Source organism: Caenorhabditis elegans, chromosome IV (genome assembly GCF_000002985.6).
Source record: "Caenorhabditis elegans chromosome IV".
NCBI classification, from domain to species: domain Eukaryota; kingdom Metazoa; phylum Nematoda; class Chromadorea; order Rhabditida; family Rhabditidae; genus Caenorhabditis; species Caenorhabditis elegans.
The window spans coordinates 16866923-16883828 of record NC_003282.8 but is presented as its reverse complement, the minus strand read 5'-3'; the positions used below and the strand labels follow the sequence as shown (position 1 = coordinate 16883828).

General features: G+C 31.7%; 2 protein-coding genes and 51 non-coding genes across 53 annotated transcripts; 22 read left to right on the top strand and 31 right to left on the bottom strand.

The window, feature by feature from the left end:
* Positions 1–84: 84 nt before the first annotated feature.
* Positions 85–105, bottom strand: 21ur-11765. Its single transcript, NR_067795.1, has one exon.
* A 3413-nt stretch (positions 106–3518) lies between these two features.
* Positions 3519–3539, bottom strand: 21ur-7730. Its single transcript, NR_067794.1, has one exon.
* A 910-nt stretch (positions 3540–4449) lies between these two features.
* On the bottom strand, positions 4450–4470 carry 21ur-2986. The gene has a single exon (NR_067793.1).
* A 131-nt stretch (positions 4471–4601) lies between these two features.
* On the bottom strand, positions 4602–4622 carry 21ur-5893. The gene has a single exon (NR_067792.1).
* A 327-nt stretch (positions 4623–4949) lies between these two features.
* 21ur-2828 lies at positions 4950–4970 on the bottom strand. The gene has a single exon (NR_067791.1).
* An 84-nt stretch (positions 4971–5054) lies between these two features.
* On the bottom strand, positions 5055–5075 carry 21ur-9835. The gene has a single exon (NR_067790.1).
* Positions 5076–5348: 273 nt separating this feature from the next.
* 21ur-5814 lies at positions 5349–5369 on the bottom strand. The gene has a single exon (NR_067789.1).
* On the bottom strand, positions 5353–5373 carry 21ur-5891. The gene has a single exon (NR_067788.1).
* 21ur-9754 lies at positions 5354–5374 on the bottom strand. Its single transcript, NR_067787.1, has one exon.
* A 230-nt stretch (positions 5375–5604) lies between these two features.
* Positions 5605–5625, top strand: 21ur-2700. The gene has a single exon (NR_067786.1).
* Positions 5626–5813: 188 nt separating this feature from the next.
* Positions 5814–5834, top strand: 21ur-4130. The gene has a single exon (NR_067785.1).
* A 209-nt stretch (positions 5835–6043) lies between these two features.
* Positions 6044–6064, top strand: 21ur-12184. The gene has a single exon (NR_067784.1).
* Positions 6047–6067, top strand: 21ur-4940. Its single transcript, NR_067783.1, has one exon.
* Positions 6068–6320: 253 nt separating this feature from the next.
* Positions 6321–6341, top strand: 21ur-12547. Its single transcript, NR_067782.1, has one exon.
* Positions 6342–6471: 130 nt separating this feature from the next.
* Positions 6472–6492, top strand: 21ur-9263. Its single transcript, NR_067781.1, has one exon.
* Positions 6493–6681: 189 nt separating this feature from the next.
* 21ur-1769 lies at positions 6682–6702 on the bottom strand. Its single transcript, NR_067780.1, has one exon.
* Positions 6703–7178: 476 nt separating this feature from the next.
* On the top strand, positions 7179–7199 carry 21ur-3437. Its single transcript, NR_067779.1, has one exon.
* A 199-nt stretch (positions 7200–7398) lies between these two features.
* On the bottom strand, positions 7399–7419 carry 21ur-9268. Its single transcript, NR_067778.1, has one exon.
* Positions 7420–7497: 78 nt separating this feature from the next.
* 21ur-8637 lies at positions 7498–7518 on the bottom strand. Its single transcript, NR_067777.1, has one exon.
* A 253-nt stretch (positions 7519–7771) lies between these two features.
* On the bottom strand, positions 7772–7792 carry 21ur-6336. The gene has a single exon (NR_067776.1).
* 21ur-9327 lies at positions 7791–7811 on the top strand. Its single transcript, NR_067775.1, has one exon.
* Positions 7794–7814, top strand: 21ur-14901. Its single transcript, NR_067774.1, has one exon.
* Positions 7815–8035: 221 nt separating this feature from the next.
* Positions 8036–8056, bottom strand: 21ur-3226. The gene has a single exon (NR_067773.1).
* Positions 8057–8311: 255 nt separating this feature from the next.
* On the top strand, positions 8312–8332 carry 21ur-4442. Its single transcript, NR_067772.1, has one exon.
* Positions 8333–8534: 202 nt separating this feature from the next.
* On the top strand, positions 8535–8555 carry 21ur-13141. The gene has a single exon (NR_067771.1).
* A 456-nt stretch (positions 8556–9011) lies between these two features.
* Positions 9012–9032, bottom strand: 21ur-7806. The gene has a single exon (NR_067770.1).
* A 303-nt stretch (positions 9033–9335) lies between these two features.
* On the bottom strand, positions 9336–9356 carry 21ur-7981. The gene has a single exon (NR_067769.1).
* A 286-nt stretch (positions 9357–9642) lies between these two features.
* Positions 9643–9663, bottom strand: 21ur-13152. The gene has a single exon (NR_067768.1).
* Positions 9664–9771: 108 nt separating this feature from the next.
* On the top strand, positions 9772–9792 carry 21ur-7511. The gene has a single exon (NR_067767.1).
* Positions 9793–10040: 248 nt separating this feature from the next.
* On the bottom strand, positions 10041–10061 carry 21ur-564. Its single transcript, NR_067766.1, has one exon.
* Positions 10062–10133: 72 nt separating this feature from the next.
* Positions 10134–10154, bottom strand: 21ur-8084. Its single transcript, NR_067765.1, has one exon.
* Positions 10155–10577: 423 nt separating this feature from the next.
* Positions 10578–10598, top strand: 21ur-1432. The gene has a single exon (NR_067764.1).
* On the top strand, positions 10581–10601 carry 21ur-8567. Its single transcript, NR_067763.1, has one exon.
* A 96-nt stretch (positions 10602–10697) lies between these two features.
* On the top strand, positions 10698–10718 carry 21ur-5009. Its single transcript, NR_067762.1, has one exon.
* Positions 10719–11173: 455 nt separating this feature from the next.
* On the bottom strand, positions 11174–11194 carry 21ur-7657. The gene has a single exon (NR_067761.1).
* Positions 11178–11198, bottom strand: 21ur-12368. The gene has a single exon (NR_067760.1).
* Positions 11199–11789: 591 nt separating this feature from the next.
* On the bottom strand, positions 11790–11810 carry 21ur-9326. Its single transcript, NR_067759.1, has one exon.
* Positions 11811–12410: 600 nt separating this feature from the next.
* On the top strand, positions 12411–12431 carry 21ur-6562. The gene has a single exon (NR_067758.1).
* Positions 12432–12648: 217 nt separating this feature from the next.
* 21ur-3584 lies at positions 12649–12669 on the bottom strand. Its single transcript, NR_067757.1, has one exon.
* Positions 12670–12860: 191 nt separating this feature from the next.
* On the bottom strand, positions 12861–12881 carry 21ur-11459. The gene has a single exon (NR_067756.1).
* A 26-nt stretch (positions 12882–12907) lies between these two features.
* 21ur-9000 lies at positions 12908–12928 on the bottom strand. Its single transcript, NR_067755.1, has one exon.
* A 203-nt stretch (positions 12929–13131) lies between these two features.
* 21ur-6718 lies at positions 13132–13152 on the bottom strand. The gene has a single exon (NR_067754.1).
* A 163-nt stretch (positions 13153–13315) lies between these two features.
* Positions 13316–13336, bottom strand: 21ur-170. Its single transcript, NR_067753.1, has one exon.
* An 85-nt stretch (positions 13337–13421) lies between these two features.
* On the bottom strand, positions 13422–13442 carry 21ur-2659. Its single transcript, NR_067752.1, has one exon.
* A 105-nt stretch (positions 13443–13547) lies between these two features.
* Positions 13548–13568, bottom strand: 21ur-1992. Its single transcript, NR_067751.1, has one exon.
* Positions 13569–13621: 53 nt separating this feature from the next.
* Positions 13622–13642, bottom strand: 21ur-8540. Its single transcript, NR_067750.1, has one exon.
* Positions 13643–13764: 122 nt separating this feature from the next.
* 21ur-11405 lies at positions 13765–13785 on the top strand. Its single transcript, NR_067749.1, has one exon.
* 21ur-2473 lies at positions 13766–13786 on the top strand. The gene has a single exon (NR_067748.1).
* 21ur-8082 lies at positions 13769–13789 on the top strand. Its single transcript, NR_067747.1, has one exon.
* A 164-nt stretch (positions 13790–13953) lies between these two features.
* 21ur-6504 lies at positions 13954–13974 on the top strand. Its single transcript, NR_067746.1, has one exon.
* A 32-nt stretch (positions 13975–14006) lies between these two features.
* 21ur-12257 lies at positions 14007–14027 on the top strand. Its single transcript, NR_067745.1, has one exon.
* An 801-nt stretch (positions 14028–14828) lies between these two features.
* T06A10.106 (Sodium:proton antiporter) lies at positions 14829–15017 on the top strand (the record flags this gene model as incomplete). Its single annotated transcript, NM_001276900.3, has 1 exon — positions 14829–15017. One exon carries the CDS (start codon positions 14829–14831, stop codon positions 15015–15017), a length of 189 nt encoding a protein of 62 aa, NP_001263829.1.
* Positions 15018–16021: 1004 nt separating this feature from the next.
* On the bottom strand, positions 16022–16306 carry T06A10.107 (uncharacterized protein; the record flags this gene model as incomplete). The annotated part of the gene is made up of 1 exon (NM_001307421.3): positions 16022–16306. The coding sequence occupies one exon, from the start codon at positions 16304–16306 to the stop codon at positions 16022–16024; it is 285 nt and encodes a 94-aa protein (NP_001294350.1).
* Positions 16307–16906: the final 600 nt, after the last annotated feature.

The following is a 16906-nucleotide window of genomic DNA, read 5'->3' as shown; positions in this document are numbered from 1 at the left end:
AAATTTTTTCTGATGTTTTGAAAAAATAATTCCAGATTTTGAAAAAAAAATCCCACTGAGGTATTAGATGTTAAAACTCTTTCTCATAAGTTTTTTTTCCTATTATCAACTTTTTCAAAGTTTTTATAATTGATAAAAAACTAGCGAAAATGCTAAAATATGAGAAAAATTTTGAAAAATTTTTGTCAGTTTCAGATTTTTTATATAAATATTCAATCAACCAGCCGATGACAGCGCCTCCGGCGCGGCCAACGACTGGCGGAGTTTAAAATGTATAACACATAGATGTCCATTTAATCATTCAAAAATGTATCATTAAAAAAGTTAAAACTTCATCGATTAAATCGCATTTTCTTCTTCCATGGTATTCGATTCAGAAAATTCAAAGAGACAGTTAGAATGTTCTGATTTTTCTACACTCAAAATTATAAAACTGCGTTGCGTGTACGCCAAAATAGTCCCCGCCTTTTTCTCGTTCACTCACGGGGAAAAGGCAAAAAGCGGTACCCCAGGTAATATCAGCCGCCGACATCATTCGAGGTCCGCGCACCACACTATTTTTCTCACTGTTGGCGTGGCGAGCTGTCCCCCTCCCCTGAAAAAATTCCACAGAGTTACAGTTTTTTCAATAAGTTAATAACTTTCCTTAACTGGAGAAGTCTGAATAATTAACTACTAATAGTAAGTTCTTTGAATATAGATGTGACGAAACAAATAAAAACTCCTACAGTTATAGGAGGTTGTAGAGCATTTCAGAACTTTTTTAAATTTTCCAGATGATTCTAGAACATTCTAGAATTTTCTTGAAACTTCCAGAAGGTGCTGAAACAAAAAATTGATTCCAGAATCAAAATTTGAATTTCCCGCCAAATGTTTTCCTCAGAAAATTTGAATTTCCCGTCAAAATCTTTTTCTCAGAAAATTTGAATTTCCCGCCAAAATTTTTCTTGGAAATTTGAATTCCCGCCAAAATTTCTTTTCTCATAAATTTTGAAGTTCCCGCCCATATTTTTAAGGGTCCCACCACGATGGGTCTCGCCAGTTCCAGGTGGTACTTAAGCTAACAAAAAGTTTCTCAGAAAATTTGAATTTCCCGCCAAAAATTTTTTCTCAGAAATTTTGAGTTTTCGGCCAAAATTTATGGGTCTCACCACGAATATTCCAGAATTTTTTTCGAATTTTCCAGAAGGTTCTGGAACATTCCAGAAGGTTCTGGAACTTTCCAGAAGGTTCTGGAACATTCCAGAATTTTCTCGAATTTTCCAGAAAGTTCTAGAACATTATAGAATTTTCTGGAATTTTCCAGATGATTCCAAAACCAAAATTGAAATTCCCGCCAAAATCTTTTTCTCAGAAAATTTGAATTTCCCTCCAAAAATTTTTTTCTCAGAAAATTTGAAATTCCCGCCAAAATTTTATCACTGAAAATTTGAATTTCCCGCCAAATTTTTTTTCACTGAAAATTTGAATTTCCCGCCAAAATTTTTTCACGGAAAATTTGAATTTCCCGCCAAAATTTTTTCACTGAAAATTTGAATTTCCCGCCAAAATTTTTTCACTGAAAATTTGAATTTCCCGCCAAAATTTTTTTCACTGAAAGTTTGAATTTCCCGCCAAAATTTTTTTTCACTGAAAATTTGAATTTCCCGCCCAAATTTTTTTTACTGAAAATTTGAATTTCCCGCCAAAATTTTTTCCACTGAAAATTTGAATTTCCCGCCAAAATTTTTTCACTGAAAATTTGAATTTCCCGCCAAAATTTTTTTCACTGAAAATTTGAATTTCCCGCCAAAACTTTTTTTCGCTAAAAATTTGAATTTCCCGCCAAAATTTTTTCACTGAAAATTTTAATTTCCCGCCCAAATTTTTTCACTGAAAATTTGAATTTCCCGCTAAAATTTTTTTCACTGAAAGTTTGAATTTCCCGCCAAAATTTTTTTTACTGAAAATTTGAATTTCCCGCTAAAATTTTTTTCACTGAAAATTTGAATTTCCCGCCAAAATTTTTTTCACTGAAAATTTGAATTTCCCGCCAAAAATTTTTTTTACTGAAAATTTGAATTTCCCGCTAAAATTTTTTTCACTGAAAATTGGAATTTCCCGCCAAAATTTTTTCACTGAAAATTTGAATTTCCCGCCAAAATTTTATCACTGAAAATTTGAATTTCCCGCCAAATTTTTTTTTCACTGAAAATTTGAATTTCCCGCCAAAATTTTTTCACTGAAAATTTGAATTTCCCGCCAAAATTTTTTCACTGAAAATTTGAATTTCCCGCCAAAATTTTTTTCACTGAAAGTTTGAATTTCCCGCCAAAATTTTTTTTCACTGAAAATTTGAATTTCCCGCCCAAATTTTTTCCACTGAAAATTTGAATTTCCCGCCAAAATTTTTTCACTGAAAATTTGAATTTCCCGCCAAAATTTTATCACTGAAAATTTGAATTTCCCGCCAAAATTTTTTCCACTGAAAATTTGAATTTCCCGCCAAAATTTTTTCACTGAAAATTTGAATTTCCCGCCAAAATTTTTTTCACTGAAAATTTGAATTTCCCGCCAAAATTTTTTTTCGCTAAAAATTTGAATTTCCCGCCAAAATTTTTTTCACTGAAAATTTGAATTTCCCGCCAAAATTTTTTTTACTGAAAATTTGAATTTCCCGCTAAAATTTTTTTCACTGAAAGTTTGAATTTCCCGCCAAAATTTTTTTTACTGAAAATTTGAATTTCCCGCTAAAATTTTTTTCACTGAAAATTTGAATTTCCCGCCCAAGTTTTTTCACTGAAAATTTGAATTTCCTGCTAAAATTTTTTTCACTGAAAATTTGAATTTCCCGCCAAAATGTTTTTCACTGAAAATTTGAATTTCCCGCCAAAATTTTTTTCACTTAAAATTTGAATTTCCCGCCAACATTTTTTTTACTGAAAATTTGAATTTCCCGCCCAAATTTTTTCACTGAAAATTTGAATTTCCTGCTAAAATTTTTTTCACTGAAAATTTGAATTTCCCGCCAAAATGTTTTTCACTTAAAATTTGAATTTCCCGCCAACATTTTGGATCTCACCACGAAGGGTCTCACCACGATGGGTCTCACCACGAAGGGTCTCACCACGATGGGTCTCACCGCGAAGGGTCCCACCACGATGGGTCTCACCACGAAGGGTCCCACCACGATGGTTCTCACCACGAAGGGTGCCACGCCCACTATTCTCACTGAAATTTGGGCGTGACGTCACAGACTACAAAGACTACATAGACTACAAACTCCGGACAGACGAACTGTATTTTTTTATATATAGTTAATGATTAATGGTTGACAAATTAATTTTGAGCGTGTTTGAAAAAACGTGACAATTCCGAAATTAGGGTCTAAACTTTCCAACTAGTCAAAATTTGAGGTACAATAAAATTAAAGTTAATTAATTTTAATAAAACAGTAAAAGCGATGAAAGTCGAGTTTTTACCCCTTTTTTACAAGACTTTAGAAATTCTGAAAACTAATTATTGTAACAAATGGAAATTCAATGTTATCAGTGCTTTTAATGAAAATCCCGAGTTTTTACAACTTTTACAATTATGAGGAAAACAGTGATCTTTTTTCCAGTAAGCTTAACCAAAAACATGTTTACTCTTGATCAGGGGAGGGCGGCAAACGATTTTTTCCGGCAAATCGGCGAATTGCCGGAATTGAACAATTCCGGCAAATCTGCAAACTGGCGATTTGAACTTGTCGACAAATCAATTTGCCTACCCATCAGAGGCAAATTGTTACTTACCCTATTATAGAAAAAATACGATCGCACAAAAATAAACAACGGCGCAACGACACTCCGCTATTTTTAAGCCCCGCCCACGATTTCATTTGCACTGAAATGTGGCGGCCGCAGTGCTAATGAAATCGTGGGCGAGGCTTAAAAATAGCGGAGTGTCGTTGCGTCGTTGTTTATTTTTGTGCGATCGTATTTTTTCTATAATAACTATAAAGACACACTAGAATTAAAGCTCAAATGAAACTACTCTATAGATTCCTCACTGGATCGTCCCACTTCCCTAGTCTTAATCAATTTGTCTCATTTGCTAGCTCTAATAGGCACCCTATGATTCTCGTTAGAAAGGACAGTTGCACCGCTCACTTTTTCGCCCAAGCAGTTCCCATTTGGAATAATCTTTTTAAAAACGTCCCGGTTTTCCTCTCTCCTTTCCAATTCTCTCACTTTCTCGATCTTCACATTCCCCGGTATTGATACTATGTGATCCCGAGTCCATGTTCTTTTCTCTATAATTCTTCATTCTCTATTTTTCTTGTTTTATGATTCTTACCTCACCCATTTCCCACACTCGAGATGAACTCTTGCTGGGTTTGTCTCGTTTTATTAATTTATTTTCTCATTAAACCTAAATTGTACTACCTTTTTTAATGTATTACCTTTTTTGGCTTATGTTGAAAATAAACCAATCAATAAAGCTATTTCATCAACTTGATGGTAAGTAATCACATTTTGAAAATGACGTGAAACAGTACATTTTTCGTGAACAACTTTTTTTTTGAAACAAATTTCGAGATCTTGGTTTGAAAATAAAACGTATTTAATTTTTTTTCGGTTTTTTTTGCCATATTGAATGGAATATTGGGTGTGGTGATTTGAATTCAAAATGGAAGGCGTGAAGCAGGCGGAGGTCATCGGCATAACAATTTAAAACCACAAATTACGGGTTCTAGAAATAATTCTCGCATAGAAATTTGTGAAATTGTTTTGTCAAATTTGAAAATCTTAAAAAACAGAGTTAATCTTTATGATTTTTTTAAAAATATTCTTTGAAAAATGTGTTCTTTTCTAAAAATTTACTTTAGTTTTCTACTCTCCGCCTGCCAAAAACCGAAAAAAAAGTGAAAACAGTAAACATTTTTATTCGATTATTAAATGAAACGGGACATTGATAGAAATTTTTAATTAAAAAACATTATCCTTTGAATAACTTAACAGACTTTGAAAACCTGATAAAACATCAATGAAACAGTAGATTTTTTAATAGAATATGCTGCCACATTTATTAGCTATTCCTCGTCATTTTTAACACTGAGGAAGTTATTTTTTCACAAGAAAATTAAATATTTGAAACAGGAAAATTCAACCATAACATGAAAAAATGGAAGAAAAACTTTCCAAAATAGCGTAAAGCAGTGAATTATTTTTCTTGGTTTGGTGCTACTCAAACAAATTCGAGATCATGACTTGAAAAATATATTCAAAACTGAAACCAAATTGAAAGTTGAAAATAACTTTTTGTTCTGTTTTGCAAACTTTTCTTATCTTTTTTGGTATAAGTTTCCAACTTTTTCAATGAAAAAATTTATTTTTTTATTTTATCCAGCAAACGTACTATGTTGTTTCTTAAAGCTTTATGAACATAATAAAACAGTGAAATTTTTTATCAAACTGAAAACGATTTGTTGTTTCCTTGTCTAAAAAATACACATCTTAATAGAAAATGTACAAATGAAATCAATAAAAGTATTGCCATTGTAGAAAGAATAAAAATTAGATTATTTCATAATTTTCACTGTTTCTGAATTGCCATAGAATAAAATTGAAATTGACAAGTTGATGCATTAACATTGTCTTCATCAGATAAGCAATAAAAACTTGTTAAAAATGAAAATTTTCAAAAATTACAATTCAATAATTTGCAAAAAAAAAATTTAAGCTAGATTGTGCTAAATTAAACCTGCAAAACTAATATTTTCATTTTTCATTCAACATTAAATTTACAGTTTCAAAATTTTCATTTAGTGCTATTAAAATCTATTATTTTGATGAACATACCGTTAGCAAAAGATTTGATTACGAATAGTTTGAACTTCCCTGATCCGTGTTCTTTGCGTGTTTTTTTTTCAGTTTCAAAATAGTGTGTACAAGCTTAAAAATAAAATAATTTAGCTTTTTATTGCTAATTTTTTTTTTGCTAATACTGATAAGAATAAAAATCATACAAATTTTTACAGTTTCAGATTTCAGACAAATACAAGAAAAACCGATGCTAAAACTGTTAGAATTGTCACAACCGTGAATTTTCTCGAAAATTTGAAAACTCCCTGAAACTGTATTTTTTCGCCGAAATAAAGAAATAATTAGAATTTTGGATGATTTTAAAGCAGTTTTATAACCTTTCTCACTCAAAATATGAATCCTGCTTATTACATCATTTTTTTAAAATAAATAAATTCCAGAGCCATTTTTGTAGTTTTTTGAGCTGACCATAGTTATTTTTTCAATTGTCTGGTTCATAAACTTTTCTTTTTTTTTCAAACAAAATACTTACACTAAAATCGGATTCAGAATATCAAAAAGCCTCATTGACTTCATTATGATATCTAAAAATTGAAATAAAAAATTAGTATTTTTTTGAGAGATTAAAAAAATGATTTCAGTTTCAAATGTAAAATAGAAGCTTTACAAGAATGGTGATTTGTAATTCGGGAACCGTTTCGTTTTTTTAATGTTGTAAACTCCCTAAACCACCAGACCAAGGAAGCTTCTCTCCTCACAAATTTTTTGAAAAACCAGAACGTCCACAACGGAATTTTTAAATTTCAGAGAATTTCAGCAAATGTGCTCAAACTTTTAACAATAAAATTTCTCAAAACGCCTTTTGGCAATACTCGATGAAACCATATTACTAGAAGTTCCCTGTGGCAATCACGTACTAAAAACATTTTCAAAAAGTTAATTTTATGAATATCTTGAAACAGAAAATTATTTTTTAAAAATAAAGTGGCTTATAGTTGCAGTATTCTTTTTTTTTTTGAATTTTTTTGAGTTTTGCAGGTGAATGTTCACTTTAATACTATTTTCATATTGAGGCTTAGAAAACAAAATCTCAATTGCCAAAATATGTCAACGAATAAATCATGCAAAAGTTGTTTTTTTTCAACATTATTTATATTTTTGGGACAATTAAGTTTGTAAAGTCACACCGAATATAACTCTAGAATTTTTAAAAGAATTTTTTTTGAAGGTTTGATTTTTTGAGTATACTTATCTGATAAAATTGATACGATTCAACTGTAATTGACATCATCGGGAGAAAAATGAAAAGTTGTTGTAATAGTTGTAAATTTTCTATAAATTATTACTGTTTCTCACAGATTATGAGAAAGTTTGAAAAATAATAAAACTTACTTGGTAGAAAAAAATATGCGCCCGACACATTGCAGTGCAAGTGAAATCGTTGGCCGAGCTTAAAACCAGCGGAATGTCGTTGCGTCGCTGTTTATTTTTGTGCGACCGTATTTTTTCTATAATACACATTGTTGCTGTTGGCATAATTAAAATGGTAATTTTGTCTCAATAAATATTTTTTTCTGGGCTTTTCTCGCCAATTGAAATTGCACTTATATTTTAAAAATAAATCAAACTTGAACTAATTTGAACAATTCCTCTATGTTTTTAAGAACAGTGTGAAACAGTGATATTTTGCTAGTTTTTTTTGTTTCCGTAGTAATTTAATGAACTTAATGAACTAAAAACATTTTCAAAAAGTTGATTTTATGAATATCTTGAAACAGAAAGTTTTTTTAAAAATAAAGTGGCTTATAGTTGCAGTATACTGCAGTTTCTCAGTTTCTGTTTATTTATTTTTTAAAAATGATGTAATAAGCAGGATTCATATTTTGAGTGAGAAAGGTTATAAAACTGCTTTAAAATCATCCAACATTCTAATTATTTCTTTATTTCTGCGAAAAAATACAGTTTCAGGGAGTTTTCAAATTCTCGAGTTGAATAATTTTTTGGTATTGAATCCGTTACTAATTTAATTAATTTGAAAAACATCTGAAGCTGTAAAAATTTGTATGATTTTTATTTTTATCAGTATTAGCAAAATTATAAAACCGGGCCACTGATCGATAAAATTGGGTTTTGTTTGAAGTGACAGTGACCGAATTATTTTATTTTTAAGCTTGTACACAATATTTTAAAACTGAAAAAATCACGCAAAGAACACGGATCAGGGAAGTTCAAACTATTCGTAATCAAATCTTTTGCTAACGTGAAGTTCATCAAAATGATAGATTTTAATAGCACTAAATGAAGATTTTGAAACTGTAATTTTAATGTTGAATGAAAAATGAAAATATTAGTTTTTGAGGTTTAATTTAGCACAATCTAGTTTAACATTTTCGATAAAACACTTCATGAAGTTATTGTTTCATATTAGATTCTCAGAATAGTGTTACGAAACAAAATTAATATATTAAAAAAATTTTTACAGTTTCAATATTTTTATATTCCTTTAAGTTGGGGAACATTTATACTGCAATTGCAAGTGACATTTCTATTTTTGAATACTCAAAGAAACCGCAAACTATTGAATTTTAGTTTTCGAAAATTTTCAATTTTTAACAAGTTTTTATTACTTATCTGATGAAGGCAATGTTATTGCAAAAAAAATGTTAAACCCTAGGCAAGATCGAACAAGTGATTTTTTCCCCGTTTCACTGCAATTTTGGAAAACTACAAAATAGCAGTTTTTTATAATGTTAAATACCGAAACTTGAAATTTAAATTAAAACATGTAAAATTTTACAGGGAAACTCAATTATTTTTAAAATTGACTAGAACATTTTAAAAAAAGCACGTTTTTGAATATGTCGTTATTTAAGCAAAATATCACAAAATTTGGATTCCTTACCGTTTTACAGTCATCTCAATGACAGGAAGAAAAATTTTTTTAAAAAAATTAATAACGCATATTACGTTCGCTGACGTTTTAAGTACAAATGGAAACCTTCGTTTTTTTTTTTAATTTATAAATTTTTCAAGAAAATTATCACTTTTTAAAATTCAAAAAAATCCCGTTTCACAACTGCGGTGCTTGTAAAAGTATATCTTCTTTCAGGCAAATTTGTAGGCACTCAGGCAGGTATTGCTAAAAAACAATTGAGTTTTTTAAAGGCACTTATGAACAACATGAAGCCTTTCCTAGCTTTCAGAAAATACATTGCAAAATTGAATAAATTATGTAAAAAGTTTTCATCGTCTTTCGAAGTTCCTGCGATCATAATGAAAATATTTTGAAACAGTCATTTTTTTTAAAATTTTTTTTCAACTTAATAATTTCATATATCAACTTCTTGTCCAAGTACTTCATTTAAAAAATGTTTAGATGAAAACTACCGGTTTGGCATTTTAACTATAATTTCAGAAATCTTTCATGACTTTATTTTTGGAAAGTAATATAGTGGGATAATTTTTTTTAATTGTTTAATTTTTTTGGTTTTGGTAGTGTCGACCGCACATCAAAACGTTGAATGTTTTGAAAATGTTTGAAAACTGCTGAATGAATGATTTATTCATTTATTAGCTTGTACGATTTTTTTATTATTAAATAGTTTCTTGAAACAGTAAACTTTTTGTTAGAATCTATTGATTTTTAAAAGTTATAAAGAGCTCTACATAAACTTCAAAGCCTTAATAAAACGTTTTCTGAAATATAAAAAAAGCTTACCGTTGTAGACTACTTGACAAAAGTTGTTCCAAGGTATTTTCAATTGATTGAAATGGAATTCTTACTTTAAATATGTTTTCAACCTCAAAATTTTTTGATTAACTTTTCAGAAAAATGCATTGCAATGGGAAAAATGGGAAAAGTCGGCTGAAACTGACAATAGATTTTAAATTTCTGCAATCCTCATAAAAAACTTTTTGAAATAGTCAGAATTTTTTTTGCCGCCTCTAGGAATTTTGAAAGTTTTATTGAACAGATTCGTTTTGATCTCAATTTAATACTAAAAGATTAAAATTTTCCTCACCGAGCTTCAGTTTTAGAATTGTTTTTTAGAAAAAAATAAATCATCTTAAGAACAGTTTTAGTGATTTGATTTTGTGTAGTGTTGAGATAAGATAAAATCAAATTGAGCTAGAAATTAGAAATTCAAATACAATTTTCTACTAGAAAAAGAGTTTATACTGTTGCGATGAAAGCGAAACATATCAGTCTTTTTTCGGTAGAATTTGTAACTGGAATTGCAAAATTTTATAAAATTGGTTAGGAAAATGAGCAAACTATTGTTTTATTTCCCCCGATAAATTAACAAAAAAGTGAAACAGTGAATATTTTCGTAGTCAAACCCGAAAAGTGGTTATTTACTAACACGATTACTATTATTTCTTTATCTGAGGTTTTTGAAAAATATGTGAAACAGATTAAATTCTGGTATTCAGTTACAGCCCAATTGAATACGTTTTGTCAAGCTACGAATTCTAGTCTTGCAGGTAGGCATGGTTGTACCTCCTGAGAATTTTTACAAAAATTAAATTTACTTCTCAGAACTTTTTATATTTGGAAAACATTTGTTGAAAATAATTCCGTGAAGCATATACAAATGTTGTATTTTTTGAACAACATTTGCAGTAAAAATTGAATTTTAAATTTTTCAATCGATTTTTTCTTATTAATGTTAATCACAAAACAAAATAAAAAAACATCATTTTTTGTAGAAAAATTATTTCAAACCAATATCGAAAAAAAATTTAATGTTTCACCGTATCTATATTATGATTGAAAACTTACAAAAATATTAGTCGAGAACGGAACTTCAAAACAATCAACACCAAAACATATTTTATACTAATTCAGTTCAAAAAAAAGTTACTGTTTCAGTGACTTTTTGAATCATTGGACAATGATGCAGAGTTCAATTATTATATTGTTCTGGGATCTTATGTGAAAACCTGGTTTTTTGCTTCAAATTTGAGTTATCTTTGCCACTCGTTAAAAAAAGTGAAATCAAATATTGGGTCGGCATTTAATGTAGGCTGCCTGGCGGAAATAAATTAAAAGTTTATGAGTTATGGCTACTCTATAGGAACCACGAAAGAAAAAAGTAAAATTGAAAAATAAAGAAAAGTATAAAAAAGGACACCAGCTGCCCTGTAACACATGAAAATTGGCTGGCATTCGAGATGTATATCGCTTAACCCCACGTCATTTCCCAGTAGGAAGACACGCCCATTTTCAGACATACACATCTTCTCACTTGATATACAGATGTGCCAAGTTTATGACTCTATGTTCTTCTGTACAGTATCTGTGTTTTTGAACTATTTTTGAATCATTTAACTAACTAGTAAGTGGATTGCTGAATTGGAAATTAGTTACTGAAAATTCCGTTTAAAATTAACAAAATCGAAATTCATTGATTAATTCAGCATTTTTGCCCTGTAAAATTATTGAAATGAAACAGTAATATTTTTCATTATATGAAAAGTTTCAAGTTTGAATTTGTATGTACTAGCAAACTCATATCGGACTTTTAACGAAATGGTTCATAACTCCCCACAGCAAAGATAGTTGCGCAGTTGTATCGTAGAAGTACTGTAGGATTACTGTAGTTTTTATTTTTGTACTAGCTAGCCGAGGTTCTAAATGTTTAATAGGCAAATCCTGGCTTTTTCTATACACCGTAGAAACTGAAATCTTGAACATTTAATTTTCCTCTTTAAAATGAACACATTTGATCCACTAGTGATTACTGAGATCGTGGCGAGACCCTTCAGAAAAACCGTGTGCGCCTTTAAACTGGCATGCCAAATTTTGGCGAATTTACAATAGTTTAAAAATGGTTACTAGTAATAATTTTGACACAGTAAAAAATGTTTTGAATACTGAATTCTAAATCTAATATTACGTTAGAAATTCGAAAAAAATCGCAAATCCAAAAGTTCTTCCAAACAAGTTTAATGTTTTTAGAAGTGCATTAGTAGAAAAAAATGTTTTGAAGTTTTCATGAAACACTAGCTGTTTCAGCAATAACCCTGAAACGTTTTCATCCAAATTTTAAATCAAAATCATGAAACAGTAAAATTTGAATTTTTCATCAAAATTTGTATCTGCCCATTTTCAATGACGTTATTGCATACTTCTAAGACCAAATATTTGTGAAAACATATTTTTGAAACAGTATTTTTTTTTGTTGCAAAATCATGATACTTTAAAAGAAATTCAGTTTTGCTGTCTTAAGACCAGGCTAATATTTATTGTTTCATTTTGTTTATAAAATTATAAAGTTTTACTGTACAATCTGAAAACTGGAAAATATATTTCTTTAAGTAAAAAAGTTTCTGGTTTTATAATAAATTCCGATGTTGATCCTGTTCAATTTCTATAAAATGCCAAGAGTACTCGTGTTTTTTTTTCAAATTTCATAAAATTTCAGTTTGCATCTGTCTGAAAATTTTTCCATGGCTAGCTTCTGGTCAGAAAATTGGCTTTCCTTCTAGCTTCGCTAAAACTGCGCGTTGATCTGACAATTTTTCTCTGCACCCTCACATTTTGTAATATTCTCTCACTCAAAACACTAATTTTTGCCTTTGCAGAAGGTTAACATAAGCATAGAAGAGGGGAAGCAAAGATTCAAATACAAATTTTGTACATTATGATTCATTTACTTTTTTGTTATGAACACAGCTCGCAAGAATAGTATCTCGATTTTTTAAAACTTTACATAAAACATTTTCCAAAAAAAAAGTAAGAGCTTCTCCTTTGCAGACTACAAACTACCTGGCAAAATAAGTTTTGTAGGATTACTTAAATACTTAAATAATTTTTTCAACTTCAGAAAAATACATTGCAAAGTGAGAAAATGAAAAAAGTAGGCAAATAGACGAGATACTATTCAATGAAATTTCTGCAAACCTTATAAAAACTTTTTGAAACAGTCAGAAATTTGTTTAGTTCAACTGTAACGTTTTTTTTCAGAAATTTCAGAATTGATTTTCAGAAAAAATAAATCATTTTAGAAACAATTTTATTTAGTGATTTGATTTTGTGTAGTGTTGAGATAAGATAAAATCAAATTGAGCTAAAAAAAAGTGAAACGTGAAACGTTCTACTAGAAAAAATGAAACTGATGTGAGGAAAGTGAAACACAGCAATATTTTTTTTAACTAAAAAAAGTTTAACGAAAAAGTGAAACAGTAAAAATTTTCAAAATAAAACTAAAGAAGTGGTTATTTTCTAATTAGTTACTTTGCCATAGCATCGGAATTTTTTAAAACATTAGTGAAAAAAATTAAATTCAGAGATTTAGTAAACCCAATTGAATACTGCTTTTCCAAAACGCCAGTGAAATTTTGTGAACGTCCAGTTTTCTTATTGAATCTACTTTTGAAAAAGTTTAGTCATTTAATACAGCTGAAACGGTAATTGCAATAACTCACCGGCTGGTTTGCTTCTGAAGCAAACGTAGGCGTGCAGGTAGGCATTGTTTTACCTACTGAAGAAATACACCTGCTTTCTTCAAAAAATTGTCTAGATTTTTAGTTTTGTGCCGGGCCCAGTGAATAAAATAAATACCGAGTCTTTTTAATATTCACCTGAAACTGTAAATATTTTCTAACGAGACAAAACTTAGAATACATTAAGTTCTGAATTTAATGTATGTAATAAAAATCGAATTTCAAATTATTTAATAACAAAGTTGTGAAACAGCATTCTTTGTAGAACAATTATTACAAAGGAATTTTGAAAATGTCTTCATGTTTCATGTTTCAGCCAGAACATCGATCCCACTGAATTGAATAAATACCGAGTATTTTTAATATTCACTTGAAACTGTGAAAATTTTATTTTAAAATTTCTTTAAATAAAAATCTAATTTCAAATTGTTTAATAACATGGTCGTGAAACAGCTTTTTGTAGAATTATTTTTGAAAAAGTTTTCATGTTTCAGTGTGTTTAAAAATTCTTTGAAAAATATTTTGATCATTGATCTGTGAAACTATTCAAAATTCAATTTTTTTAGAACCATTAATCAATATTTTTCAGAAATTCTAAATGTTTATAACACTGCATCAGTTTTTTGAAGCAACACAAAGGGTACTTTTTTTTTGAAATTCAGAAAAAAATTACTGTTTCAACATTGTTATAAAACTTTCAAATGTCTGACAGAATTGTTTTCATCACAGCTTCAGATGATCAATGAAAATTTCATTTTTGATGCACTTTAATGCACTGTATTGTCTCCAAAATACACATAAAAGCAAAACTTGTGACAGCGAGCTAACCTTGTGTAGCGAGCTGACGCTCGCCACTGACGCCAAGCCTGAGCCCTTATATAATTGCCATTAATTTTGACTGAAAACAGTGTTTTTTTTCGTGCCCAATTTTTGATTTTCAAATGCAAAAAATTACGTGAAACGGCCCAATTTCTTGTCGCTTTTCGGGTGAGCTGTTGGTTTCTGGAGTACTCGACAAGGTATGTGAGCTCTAAAAATGTTGGTGGCCGAGTTTTCCACTTTTCTCGGCCACCTAGCTGTTATCTTCGGGGGGCCCTCACCTGCCGGGTAATTAAGTTAACTTTTTGATATGGAATTGGAGAACTGTGTGGGCCGCTGAAAATTATCGATTATCTAAAAATTTTGTTCCAGCGAGGCCTAGTTTTTTTGGTGGCCTAGTTTTCAACTTTTCCCGGCCACGTAACTACTTCAGCCTCGCAGCCCGCTCACAAAAGCTACGTGGCCGCGAAAAAATATTGGTGGCCGAGTTTTTCAATATTTTGAAATTTGTTGCTTGAAACGGGAATTTTTAAATCTTGTAAAACCGATTTTGTCAGAGTATTATGAGTGGCCGAGTTTTCTAAATATTCTCGGCCACTTGCAAAAAATCGTGAAAAATCTCGGCCACCCACTCTTTTTTAACAATTTTTGGAAAATTTCAAAACTTCTTACGTGACACAAATCCACGTGACAAACTCCACGTGCCCAAACAATTCTCTTTTTCACCCCAAAATAATAATAATAAAATGTATTTCTAGAAACCTCTCACTCCAAATGCTTATCAAACAGCTCCTTTTCTTATCAACACTGCTCATTGGAACGACCCGAGCCATGGATGATGGAGCAGTAACTGGTTTAGCCATCTTATGGATCTCTCTGATTGTCGTGTGCTCGTGCATTGCAATTGTTGCTCCGTTGGCTGTCATTATTTGGTTTGTGCTCAGACTTCGGAATAATGGATGATGACAAGAGAATGGAGGAACAATCATCAAATGTCAATTCTTTAATTTTTTTTGTATTTTAGTTTATTTAAAAAATAAACGTTTTGTCTCTTGATCTACAGGAATCGCGGCGGGAAATTTAAATTTCTGAGCGGAATGACGTCACAGTCATATTTTTCTAGGCCGCGGGCTTCCAGAGTCCCCGCTATATTGTAATGGTGCCGACCGCGACGCGGCTGCTAGCGGAACGGCTCAAACAAAAAGTATTTCGGCCTGGAACTTGAGCAGCTCCGCACGCGTCTGCGTCGCGGCCGAGCTCGCCTACTAGCTCGTGGTGACGCTCTGGCATTTTAAAAAACTTTAAGGAAGCCTGTGCTCTGCGGTAAATTACCGGAATTTTTGGAGATCACACAAATGTAAAGTCTGAAAGGTTCAGAAAAATTGGACGCTGGCCGAGTTTTCGTTTTTTCTAGGCCATGTAGCAAAACCCGCGTGTCGATTCACAGAGCTGATAGGAGCTGCAGGAAAATGTGACGTTTTTCAAAAAAACGGGTCATTTTACACAGAGCTAATTTTGTGTGCGGGGATTGAAGCAAAAATTAGCCTATTTTTGTACATTTTTCTCTACTATAAAGTAGACCCTAAAGGCCCGGAATAAAATTTCCAGCCAATTTGTGGCTGTGTGTATCCCTTTCTCCTGACAAAATGTGATCTACTAACTAAAGCGCCGATGATATTATTGGCTAACCATTTTCTAGGCGTGACTTGCGGTCTTGTAACATAATTAGACAGATTTACGGTGCGTTGCGTGTCGCGTCGCGGCTCGGTTTTAGTTGTAAAACTAAATGTATTTGTCCGTGTGGAGTACACGACACTTTCCCCCACGAGTTAACCGCCAGGCGATTGTCAATGGAGCGCGAAAAATTCAATGAGGAAGACCAGAACCCTGTGAATTAGGCAAAAAACACTTTATTCAAATGGGAAAGAATCGATTTTTGACTATTTCTTCTCTGCACACATCTCTTTTCAAACAATCATTGGTTGTACACCGGTGGTCATCTGTGCTCCTTCAGTTGTAGTTTGTGCTCCGATCGGTTGACCGACAGGTTGCGGGTTCCGCATTCCATTATTCGAGTATTGATTGTTCTTATTCCGGCTCCTCATGAAAAAGTAGATCCCTGCACCGATTCCAGCCGAGGACAATATGCAACAGCAAATGCAGGCGAGAACGACGATTATGATGATTGTTGGGTCGCCTTTTGTAGAAGAAGAAGAGTAGGATGAACCATTGGAAAAATAGTCACGAGTCATCACGAAGCGATATTTGGGAGAAAATGATTGGAATTTTGAGAAATCAGTGATTTTATAAAGGAATTTTTGCGAAGAGGGGTCAGGGTTCACGCGAATTCTTACTTTTCAGCTGTTTTTGAACTGTGTAGGGGCTTTTTTTTAGGCCACGGGCTTCCAGGATCCCAGAGCTTTGGCAAGAGAGCTGGGAACCTGGGCCGCGGCCATGACCGCGACGCAGCTGCCAGCGGAACGGCTCAATCAGAAAAGGTTGTTCTTCGCCTAGAACTCGGGATTCACGTTTTCTCGCGGACGAGAAAACTTGAGAAATGTGAGAAAATGGCCTAGAAAATCCTGGAAGAGGAGAATTCCTCGTCCACAGCCAAAATAGCGTGTGAAAGAAGAGACGCAGACGACAAAACGGTTATTCTTTGCGTTTTTCACGTCCAGAGAAAAAAGTAGTATCTGCGTCTCTCACGCCCAATGGATAGCGAGAGTTGGCGCCAACGTGAATTCTGAATGAGGCGCGTTTGCTTCAAAATTATGCAAAAAGGACAGCCAGCGACCACGTGGGGATTGTTTATAATTTTCATGGGTTTCTGACTTTTTTTAAAGTTTAACTTT